The 12496-nt window shown below is 32.2% G+C and overlaps 1 protein-coding gene across 3 annotated transcripts in view; it reads left to right on the forward strand.

Moving 5' to 3' along the window:
- RNF138 (ring finger protein 138) overlaps positions 1-12117 on the forward strand; it is a 34826-nt gene extending 22709 nt beyond the window's left edge. For all 3 annotated transcript variants that reach the window (XM_019714083.3, XM_019714084.3, XM_088797950.1), the window contains 4 exons: positions 5419-5475; positions 6294-6405; positions 7922-8029; positions 9778-12117. In XM_019714083.3, coding sequence (XP_019569642.3) covers positions 5419-5475; positions 6294-6405; positions 7922-8029; positions 9778-9846 — 346 coding nt within the window. In that variant the 3' untranslated portion in view covers positions 9847-12117. The remainder of the gene's footprint in view (positions 1-5418; positions 5476-6293; positions 6406-7921; positions 8030-9777) is intronic.
- Positions 12118-12496: the final 379 nt, after the last annotated feature.

Here is a 12496-nt window from a genome sequence, read left to right on the forward strand (position 1 = left end):
TTAAAAAATAGTGATAGATATAGCCAGTTACCCACTAACCCAGGTGAAAAAATAGAACATTTTCAGGACCTTAGAATCTCCCTGTGAGCCCATGCCCAGCTGAATTCCATATGCCCAGAGATAACCACTATCCTTTTCTTTACGTTATTTCTTTGCTTTTCTTTATAGTATTACCACCCATGCATGTATACCTAACAATGAAGTGTTCAATTTTAAAAAACTCAATAGCAAGCACACATACAATTGTGTAAGGAAAGGCATTATAGGTAGAATTATAGAAAGGCTTCCAGGAGACAAGGTTGAGCAGAGACTCTACGATTTTATTTTAGCAGCATTTCATTTCACATGTTGCTAATTTTGGGTAATTTAACCACTTATACAGTCAGGCTTCTTCCCTATTTACTTCTCAGTTGAAACTATTCTAGTAAAGGTCTTTAGTAATTTTCTGATTGTCTAGTCTGCAAAATCCTTTTACATTCTCATTTTACTTGACTTAGTGTCATTGGATGAAATTGGTCTCTTTTACTCATATCTTGTAATATTTTTTTTTAATCTCCTCTGGTTCCTTTATCTCTTATGCGTTTTTTATTGTACTTCTATATTGAAATTACTCATGTTCCTACTATATATGATTTGTGCAATCACTGCCTGTTAAATGACTGAATTTTCTTCTCAGGAGACAGGCCTTCTTAAGTCTTCAGATCCAATTGGTCATAGGTACTATTGATTCCGAATAGCAGTATTTCTCATCTATGCTTTTCTTCTATCCCTGTTGCCACTTCCCTAGCTCAAGCCCTCATTATCTCTCACTTGAAATATTATAATAGTCCTTTAGGTGGTAGTCCTCTAGTATGTCCTATATACTGTTGTTAAAGTGATATTTCAGAAGTACAAATCTGATTTCTTTCTCCCTGTTCTTTTATCCTCCCTATACCTTGTCGGTGACTTCCATGGCTCCACAACAGTGTTTCTTATCCAGGGTTCCATGGGTCAGTAAGGGCTCTAAACTACTTAAATTGCCAAATTTTTGTTTATAGGCATTTTTCTGGAGAGAGATGTCAAGATTCTGAAGAGGTTCCATCATCTAAAATCTCACAACTGATTTATAAGACAAAACTTCTTGTTCTAAAGCTCTTTCCGATCTGGCACTTGCCTTTTTCTTTTTAGCCTTTCTCTTTCTTGACTTTCCATCATTACATCATATGCCTTAACCATGTTGAATTATTTGCGTTATATCTTTGCCATCCTTGAGAAGCAATATAACTTAGTTGTTAAAAAGAAGGCTTGGCGCTAGACTCTAGGTCCTAGGTCCCAGACTCTGTCACTTACTAATTGTATGACTTTGGCAAGAAGTAGTACCTTAGTTTTCTCATCTGTTTTTTAAAAGTGGCATGATGAAGATACTATTAGCACCTCATTGGGTTGGGAGTCAGTAAATAGGTTAATAATACAGGTAAAGCATATTGAATGGTACCTTGTTTGGTAAATGTTAGTTTTTAATCATTGTCATCATCATCCCCTCACTGCCATACTTTTACCAGTAGTACTCCTTTTCCCTACTACCCTAACCCACATTTTGCCAGCTGGTGGACTTTCTTTTCTCTTTAAAGACTTAGACCAAATATTAGCTACTCTGTGAAATCTTTCCTAACCTCTAGAATTTCTTCCCCTTAATAGAACTGTTCTTTGTGTACCAACTAGGCCCTCTAATACTTCATTATATTTGTTTATTTATATAACTTTTTTTAAATCTAGAATGGGCTTCTTAGTCTTATTCATATTTATATCCAATGCAAAATTCTAATTGCAATGGAAAAATTGAGTTTGTATATGAATTTTTAGTAAGGAAATTGGTGAAGGAAGGAAAAGAAGGTTTGAAAAAAATGGTAGGAACTATAAGAAGCCAGAATATAGTGAGGATCTTGGGAGAAAACAGGTAAGATGCTCAAATTTGGTAGTGTGAGAATTTAGTAAAGGGACAGTTTTCATAGAGTAGGGTATTGGGTATACTATGTGAGAAGGTTATAGGAAATCACAAAGTATAGTGCTATACCCTAGGTCTACTGAAAACGGGAGGGGAGGAAGTAGAACCAGAATTTGGAGGACAAAAACTGTGGAGAGGGCAGTTGAAAAGGGATGCAGTCGGTCAATGGGGAAATCTTAAATTCAGGGTGATGGCATCATGGAACAGATAAGAATAATCTATGTTATACTGTATCTGTATTCTAAGAAAACACAGGCTCTACTCTGAGGTGGTCCTTTAAATTTGCTACAGAGAGGTCTTTATTAAGTAATGAATCTTCGTAAGATGCCACCAAGGCCTACTCAGCTAACTATTAACTATAGCAGATGGACCTACTCTTAATCAGCAATCTGTCTGCTCTCCAGTTACTTGACATATAGTAGAAACTTTAAATTCTCCAAAATAAAGTATTTATCAAAAGCTTAACTGCTAGAAATAATCTTCATGGAGAACTGCCTGACAGTACACATCTTGTCCATTCTATCACCACACCTAGAGTAAGCCAGAATATCAGAGAAAAGCCCCTGAAAGAAAAGTTTTAATAAATTGCAATAAGTCATGTGGTAGCCTATACTGGAGGTCTTTTTTTTTAATTTAATTTAATTTTTTTATTAGTTTCAGGTGTACAGAACAACATAATGATTAGGCATTTACACCCCTCACATGAAGGTCTTTGAAGTACAGCCCTAGAGATTTCCCCATTAAACGGTTCTACTTAAATCAAAATATTTTATGGAATTAAAAATTTATATATGTATATATCTGGATTCTTTCCCAGATATTGATATCTAGAGTCTAGATATTTATATTTTTAAAAGCATTGTGGGTGATCAAAGCTTTTTTTTTGTATTTGTTTCCATTATGGACATTGAATTTTATTGACTATTTTCTCTGTATCAGATAAAATGGTCATGCCTTTTTTTTTTTAATTGATATTATGGTGTCTGTAATAGATTTTCTATTGTTGAACCCATACATGTATTTCTGGAGTAAAGTAGACTACCAGTAGTAGCCCAGGCATGATACAGGATGATTAGAAAGGACTAGGATGATGATAATGAGAGTAATAATGGGAAATAGAGAATTGTAGTAGGCGGTAAAAGGGAGAAAGCCTTTAAAAAAGACATTAACTTTGATATTAAATCAGAAGTTTTGTGATTTCATACCTGACCTGTGAAAACAATTTGAGCATGTACTCCCCGTATATGTGTTTAATTAAAAACTCTGCATGTATTTTACAGTATTGATACTTCATGTACATTATAAAACATGCAAAATTTAAGTGAAATAAAGTTGAAAAAGTTTCTTTAAAAATAAGTTTTCTTTTACTTAATGGTATAAATATTTTTATTCTTAAAGTTTTGTTAACACTTTTACTGAAAACAGTATTGTTGATTATGCTTTCTGAAATTTGTAAAATTTAGTTTAACACTGTGATATAGTAATGCAAAGATTTGGATCTAAGGTCACTTTACTTTGATACTTGGTTTTGATAACTATTATGGTTGCAAAATATACCTACCTAAGCACAAAAAAAAAAAAATGTAGATCAAATTGGAGGAAATATGTCAGAGATTGAGATTACTAAATTTTCGATCCCGTCTTTCCTGATGATGTTATATGTCTTCCCACAAACCAATAAAAAGTTATTAATATTTTTAAAAGGCATACAATTTTAAAACAGTAGAAAAATCTGTTATGAAGTTTAAATGTATAGATCTGAGATTTTTTTTAAAAAGTGACATAACTGTTTTTTGTAACAAAACTACAGTTTGAGTTTCTTTTAAAAAGAAGTTTTTAGTCTCCACATTGTTAAAATACCATCTTTACCTCAAGAGACAGGATGATATCTGTTAGAAAAGTACAAAATAGTGGTTTAATAGTCTCCTGCTTGGCCGGCATAGAACAGTGTGGAGCGATAACATTGTTATCTTCACGGAAGGGAGCTATCATCGGAAGGGTATCTTTACACTAAATGTACCTTGTTGAAGGTAGCTTTATTAGGAAAAACAAACCAGAAAAAGAAAATTCAAAAAGGAAAGCGCATCTGATAGGGAGATTGGTTCCAGGACCTGCACTGGACACCACAATCTGAGGATGCTCTAGTTCCTTACCTAAAACGGCATAGTATTTGCATACAACCTAAAGTATTTGCATATAGGCTGCACAGACTGCCGACACATCATTTCATTGCATGGATTCAGCTTAGTGCTCAGTGTGTGGCAAATTCAAGTTTTGCTTTTTCAAACTTCCTGGGATTTTTTCCCCCAAAATATTTTCAATTCACAGTTGGTTGAGTCTGCAGATTTGAAATCCTTGGATGTAGAGGGGAGGGAGAGGCTGTGCTGCTTGTTGTTTTGGAAAAGAAAAATCAATAACCAGGTTTTTAAGTTTAGCAACTCTTTTAACTCTGGTATTGAGATAAGCAAATCTGTGTGGTAGGGTTTTTGTTTTGTTTACTACTTATTTCTATTTTAACATTTCTCCTATTGAAAGGCCTTGTTTTTATAAAATTGACTACATTGATGAAATTCTGTAATGTGTAAATGACAGTCCCTGTATAGAAAGCCCACTCTTCCCTTAGGATCCCTTTGATACTGCATATGCCACATGACTCCAGCATGGGCTCCAAATGAGGATGTCAAGTTGTTTTATATGTTAAATGTTGGCGAGCCTTGTTCCTTTTTGGAAAATAAACATAATGAACATTCAAATGTTTTCTTAAACCTACTCGATTTTGGAGGCCATAATTTTAAACCATGTCTAGTTACAAATCAAAAAGTTTGGAAATTCTTGAGTCTATCCCAGCATTTAAAAACTTACTAACCTGGGTGGCTAAGTTGCTCAGTGGTTAGAGTGCAGTGCTCATAACACCAACATCGCCGGTTTAATTCCCACATGGAATTGAACATGGGCCAGTGAGCTGCGCCCTCCACAACTAGATTGAAACCAACGACTAGAGTTGGAGCTGGTGGGTCCTGGAAAAACACAGTGTTTCCCAATATTCCCCAATAAAAATGAAAAAACAAAACAAAAAAACTTACTAGCCTGGTTAGAGTTAGAGATAGTCTTAATTTGAAAGTCTAAATTAGGACCTGGGGAAATGTTATCATGCTGTAGATTAAAGATATTTCTGCAAAATTCTGTATTTTCTGTATTTTTGTAGCTGCTTAAATTATTTTTAAAGAACATGAATAAGGACATAAGCAGTTTTCTTATCAGAATTTATTTGAAAAGTACTTAATGCCATCATTATTTTATTGTACAGAACTATGTAAAGTTCAGGGCTTTAAAACAAATTCAGACTAGTCTTCTTCATGAGCAATTCAAGTCAATGAATCTATAATGTGCTTTATTATTTGACATAGTAACTTTACCACCCTGTGCTTCTTAAGTAATAGGAGTGAAACATCCACATCTGATAACATAGAAACTTATCAAGAGAATACAAGGTAAGCTTTTGGAAATTCTACTACTTTAGTAAATAATATCTGTCACTTTATAATAATAGATTTTTAAATTAAAATTTTTTTATTCAGTGAAATCACCAGACATAATGCTAGAATTTAGTAGTTTAGATGTAAATGAGGCAGTTGCTGCTTTTACGGATCACATTAAATTAGAAGAGTTTTTAGCTATCCTCTTTCATTGTGGTCAGGTTCCTTCCATGCATAATTTAGGTAGAATTGTCAATAGAACCCTCCCTGGTTGAAATTCAGAGGTATTAAAACCTAGTGATATTAAAACCCAAAATGTTTTGGGATCTTGATCATTTTGATGATCAATGCATTTGTTTTACACTTTTCCTAGGAATTTTGCATGTTAGATTCCTAGACACAGGGATAGATGGAAGATATATTGATGGAAGTCTTTTCAAAATTAAGCTTGTAGACAGAGGGTTTCCAAACTAGAATTATTACAGCTTTCAAGGTACATACAGTGACATCTGTTGGCCTCACACGGATGACTAAATTAAGTTGTTTGGACCTAACTCCTTACTACATGGAACCGCTAGGTTTGTTTTTGTTTTGGCTTAGAGGCATTATGAAAAAATTTACTGAGATACTAACAGTACTGTAGCCTGAGATTGTTTGGAAACATTTGTTGTAGATTATTTGTTGAAAACATTAGTGTTTTTCAAAATTAGAGAATCTTTGAATAGTCTAACTTTTTAAAAAGGAAACAGAGTAAATTTGTCAAAAAATAGAAGAGCATTATTCCTATGTTGTGATTTCAAATTAAGTATACTTTATTTAAAATTATTTTATAGTTCTTCTGGGCATCCTACCTTTAAGTGTCCGTTGTGTCAAGAATCGAATTTTACGAGACAGCGTTTACTGGATCACTGTAACAGTAATCACCTATTTCAGATAGTTCCTGTGGTAAGTACATGTGTTTAAGACAGTCTTCTGCTTAAAGTATGCTGCTCCATTTCATGTGTACAACAGGGGAAGGTACTTGATTTAAATTTCGATGGGGCATTAATGTAGATTTTTGTCAGCAAATGATGATCATGAAGCAAAATGAGACATTTAAAATTCTAGTAACTCACTTATAAAAAGGGAGATGCTTATTGTGAGGCTCATAATGTAGGAGAATAGTCTGAAGAAGAGTGAAGTAATGAAAGGTGAACTGGGGACTCATTGCTGTGGAGTGGCAAAACCTAACTCTCTAGAGCTTCTCAGCTTTTTGGTCTGTAGGATGCAGTCAGCTCGATCTGGTCAGGTGGATCTGCTGTAGGTAAAAATTATAAGAAAGAATAAAGTCAGTGGGTATTTTTAGTTGTATCCTTGCAGAATCTAGTATATAAATTCATATAGCAAGGAAGGAAAAGACTTACTTTCTTTTTGATGCCTATGTACCTTTTTGATGCCATTTTGTAAGAAAGTTGTGTGACCTTTTTGATAAGTGAAGGAGATAGTGCAGAGTGCAGGATTCCAACCTTGTGTTAATGATCCTACAACTTCTCATTTGGAACATGAGTTTCACAGGTAAGTGATTTCAGCTGTGGATGAAACAGGAGAAACTGAGCTGGAAGAGATACTTCCCTTTTAGTTGTACATTTTGATATATAAATATTTTCTTCAAAAATAAGAATGGAAGAAAAATGTAAATAAAATGAGAATTGTAGATCTTTCTAAGCAGTTTTAGTGGATGTACTAGAAAAATTGTGAAAGAATCGTCAGTAACTATTGAGGATGCCCTTAAGACTCTCATTGCACTAAGGGACGCCACTGACTTTGCTCCTGAGGACAGGGTCAGTTACTGTTACATAAACAAATACAGTACCAAAGATGTTTCTTGGAAAACCCTCATATTTAGGAGATTTTATTTGTTTTATATTGCATTAGCAAATTTTTGTTCTGTATTATTATATTCAGTATAGCATAAACTTTGGCTAGAGTCCAATTACTCAAGTTCCTTTTTATTTCATTTCAGTATGTCATCCATTCACTTTTTAAGATGTACTTCATTTAAAACCTTAAGGATGCAATTTAAAAGTTTACTACACTTAACGTTTTACTTATAAATGAAAAAAGCTTATAATAATTATGTCACAGCTATTGTGTGGCTCAAATGAGATTACATACTGGTTAATGATAACTACCATTGCAATTGGTATTACTAAAGGCTGGATGTGTTTCTGTTGAAACAGTTGTGTAATTGGAGGTGTAAGTAATAGAATGTGTAAGGTCTCTCTTTTTATTGTGTTGTGTTAGATTAGTGTAATTTATCTAAGGTAATTTGGTTGGGAAATGATCTAGTCATGGAATTTGACCCTTAGAAATGCTTTCCATGTAGGTGTTTTGAGTAATATAAGCCTGTGCTTTAATATCTTCAATATTAACAATATTTTATTATTTTCATTGTTTTTATTTAAAACATTGTTTCTTGTAGACGTGTCCTATTTGTGTGTCTCTTCCATGGGGAGATCCTAGCCAGATCACTAGAAATTTTGTTAGTCATCTAAATCAAAGACATCAGTTTGATTATGGAGAATTTGTGGTAAGTGAATTCTTCAAAATTAAGATAATACTGTTCAAATATTTAATAAATTAACTTTTTCAATCTAGACTTGAGTTTTGAGGAAACTGTGGTATCATACTGGTTACAGAGCAAGTTCTGTTGTTTTTATAATAATATAGGTAAATTTTGGTTTGTGAAAGTGGTAAAAGTTGAATTTACTATTCTCCTCTTGTACTAGAAAGATAGTTAATAGAGAAAGAGCAAACCCTCAGATTAACAAAATAATGATTTACATGAAAACTGTATAAGGGAAAATTAACTGCTAGAGAAGTAAAATTGATACAACAGATGAAGTAGGATGTATTTTTCATGTAGTGTAGGTTGCTTGTAAACTCACTTTAATAGATCTAGCATGTGAGATACATTTTTTTAAAATGAGGGTGCTTAATTATCAAGTAAAGCCAGGTTGAATGATAGATTCTGGCCTCAGCTGACTGCTTTTAATACTAGGGTGAATGAGGAAAGTTAATGTAATATAAAAATGGATCCCCAAAGCAAAACATGGGGTTAATTTCTACCTCCCAAATGTTTCATGATAATTTCTTTAGATGATGGCTCTTGTTTTATTAATTGTGAAATTGCATTTCATTCAACTTTAGTGAATTAAAACTAAGATTAATTCTGACAAAAAATGGCTGATACTTGTTTTCAGGTTTAGGTAAACATAGGCATATGCAATTCTGACAAAGACATGAACAGAATTTACATTTTTCTCTGCCTTTCAATGTTGAAATTACATCATTCTTGATAAATGTTTATTTTGTGGAATTTGCATGTTTTAGTCATACTATTTCAGAATAACGATTCAAATATATGTAAAATTCATGTCTACTCTTACGTTAGCATTTTTATGAGGTAATTGTAGAGTATTCTTAAATTCTCATTGTAAGAAAGGTTACTGTGGAGAGCTCTATATTTGGAAAAACAAAATTATATTTGGGACACCACTTTTGATCTAATTGTCAGATATTTTACCTTGCCACAGAAAAATATGTATTTAATTATTTGAGATTTTCTAAAGGAAGCCTATCTTAAAGCAAACCCATATGATGTAATTGATAGCAAATAGAATTTCTTTTTTCACATTCATTGTTTTTTTATTTTGGTGTTATTCAAATTAACACTATCAGTAACAAGTCAGATTTAAAAATTTTTCCACAGGGTCTTATAGCTACAAAAATTACAGACAAAATTAATTTATCTTAAATTTGTTTTTAATCTATCGCTATGGTAGCAAATAGAATTTTTAAAGTTAAAGAGTAGTAATATAATTAAGATTGAGTGAGCTGTAGTTTTTAGTTTCATGTGATGGTTAAGAAGCTATTTTTCGACTTTTAATTCAAAAACTGCTATTTTCTTTAAAATGAATTTACCTTCAAACATTTGTCATTCTTACCTAGATATGACACGAAATTTATCACTATGATTGTGGGTTACCCTTAACTGTACTTTCAATTAATGACTTAATCGTAAGACACTATAACTCTCAAATTTCATTCTCTGCTCTTCCTCTCTGTTGTTTATCAAATATTTCTAAATGATTACAATTGAACTTAATTTTTTATTGAAGTTCAGCTGTTTAAATCTTAAAATTTAAAGGATAATATATGTTGTAACAAACTATATCAAGTATGTGTAGTGTGTATCAAGATGTGTAATGTGTTGGTCAAAATACTGAATAATGGAGTATGTTTTGCCTATTGACATGTTAATGTTATACTTTTCAGAACCTTCAGCTAGACGAGGAAACCCAGTATCAAACTGCTGTTGAAGAATCTTTTCAAGTAAACATCTGAAGGCTGTAGCGATCTCTGCATCTTTGTACCTGCAAGTGCCATCTTTCAGGAGAAAACTACGTGAAGTCACCTTTTCAATAACCTGATGTATATATTAATAAAAGTAATTCAGTCTATTGTTTTAGTTTTTAATTAAAGAAATAAAGATGGGCCATCTAAAAATTTCATCCTCTTGATAAGTTAAAAAATGCAAGTTAGGACATTATCTTTAAAAGCATTAAAATAATTATATTTCATTAATGTAATGGTGAAAGGGAATCCCTGTTGTACTTTATCTTTTTAATATTACATATTCTTGAATTTTTTCCTAATGTTGCTTTTGAAATTTGGTGCAGTTTCTCCCATTGATGTTATTGCACACAGGTAACACAGTAGCAAGTTCTGAAAGATGTGATTGATATGATCCTAACAAATCTGAGCCAGTTATCAGAGTTGCAGGATGGAGACTTGAAGTGCTAAATGAAGCAATCCAAAGGAAATTTTTTAAAACATTCTAGCTGAAGAATTCAACTGTAAGAACATGGTATTTATATACCATTTAGTATTTTTGAAGACTAGTGAGATTTCTTTAATAATTTTAACTGTTTAAAAAGTAAAAGTTCAATGTAAAGATTTTTTTTTTTTTTTTTTTTTTTTTGCTATTAGAAGGAAATATCAAGAGAAAAATTTATTTCTTTTGCGGGCAGTTTGTAATTTCAAATCTTGTTTGTTTGGCTGACTAAGTTGTAAGCCTAAATTATATGAAGCTGAATTATAGCTCTTTGGCCCCATAAGTTTCAATAGTCAGTATTTCTGATTAGCTAAGATGAAACTTTTATTAGACACTTTCAGTTGGTAATTCAGTTGGATATTCTAACATGTATTTTAATGAGAAGTTTGGCTTCATCTCAGTTGAGACATTCAGTCAAAGCTAAAAGTATGTATATACATACACTTTTGTGTGTGTACATATACACATGCATGCAGTTTGCAGGTTATATACAGAATTTTTATTAAGATTTAAAAAATTGATAAGCAGTATGGGATTGAAGTTTTTTTCTGATTTGATTAAAATTTTGTATATCACCAAATTTTAAAAAAGTTACAGTCAAATGTTAAGTGTTTTATTTGGCTGCTGTCATACCTTAAAAATTGAGTTTACACACACCCAATTACTGTTTATATGGTGCTCATTTGTTCTCAAAGATACTGCATGACTAAGAAGTAGTGAGACACATTCTACCAGCCACTCTGTTTCACTACTTTTTAGTCAAACTGGGTTTGTTAGCATTCGTTAATGAGAATCATAAAATAACTTGTACTAGAAGGCCCAAATCACAGAATGAAAGATGGATTAGTTGACATTCCATACTAATATACATTGTTTATGCTTTCTTTAAAATAAATAACTAAAGAACATAAAAAAAATCTCAAGTAGTTTGCTGCTAATATATACATATATTGTATAAAAGGTATATTTTGGTTTTCTTAAAACCCTTGTTGACTTTTCTACAGTGAACATTTTTTTAACTTGATTTAATAAAAAAGTTAATTTTGGAAGTGGAGTTTTATAAAAACCTTTTTCAGTCAAACAGCTATCACTTTATTTATGGGTAGTAATAATCACCAAAAAAGCCATACATCTTAATGAACAAATGCCTTTGTTCTGTCATTCAGAAGAGTGATGTTTACCCTGTGCTTGAACATTTTCTCTGCAGTTACATGAGTGTAATTGTAAGGAACTCTTGAAATAGAGACTTTTGAACATAGGTTTTTCCAGTTTAAAGCAATAACTTTAGTACTCTCTTTCAAAGTTAATACTTCCAGTATGTCAAGTTAAACCCTTTTGGGGTGTGAGAACTTCTTCAAAGGAAAATTGTAGTAGAGATCATTTTGATGAAATTGTGTTTTGAAGTTTTGTGGATTAGTTAAATATTAATAGTCTTGTGTGTCTTTCATATAAGCTTTTTCATAGGAAAATACTGACTTTATTTGCTATTTGGGAGCTCCTCAGTATGAAAATGTTTAAAATCTCCCGCCCTTTTGTCAATGGATTAGGAATAGGGATAAGGCTTTACAGATTTACAGTTTAAATTCATGAGAAAGTCGTTATTTTTAATATGCTTATAGCTGAGTCAGGATAAAGGAGGGAAACTGTATTGATACTCTGATACCTAAATTTCACAGTACCACTTAGGAAAGCTATTTCCCTCAACAAATTATAGCTTATGTTGTTAAAGTCTTATTTGAGATGTATTGCTTTATTTTTCAATTAAAAGTGGTTTTCTCCTACTTGTGTGTCTAATTAAAATTTTGTCTAGAGGCAAACATAACTTTTAGTTCTCATAACTCACTCTGAAAGACATGTAGGAGATAACCTATTATTTTGCACTTAAAAAAGTAGATTGAGAAAGCTACCACATGCTGATGCTATGTTGGATTTAACTTTATAAACCTATTTTATGTTTATTTCAAATGTTAATCTATTTTATCAAGTGTTACATGCACCAAGATTTTCAAGCCCTGTTAGCAACCAGGCAGAAAGATAGTTAACTGATTACTAAACACTTTTATATGGAGATGTTACCCTTCAGTAAGATGTAAGGGCTATAAGAATTTATTACCAGTATGTTACCAAACACACTGTCATATACCTGTTGGGCTTTTCAAT

This window comes from Rhinolophus sinicus, chromosome 4 (assembly GCF_057876585.1).
Source record: "Rhinolophus sinicus isolate RSI-liver-muscle chromosome 4, RSI-T2T, whole genome shotgun sequence".
Taxonomy (NCBI): Eukaryota; Metazoa; Chordata; class Mammalia; order Chiroptera; family Rhinolophidae; genus Rhinolophus; species Rhinolophus sinicus.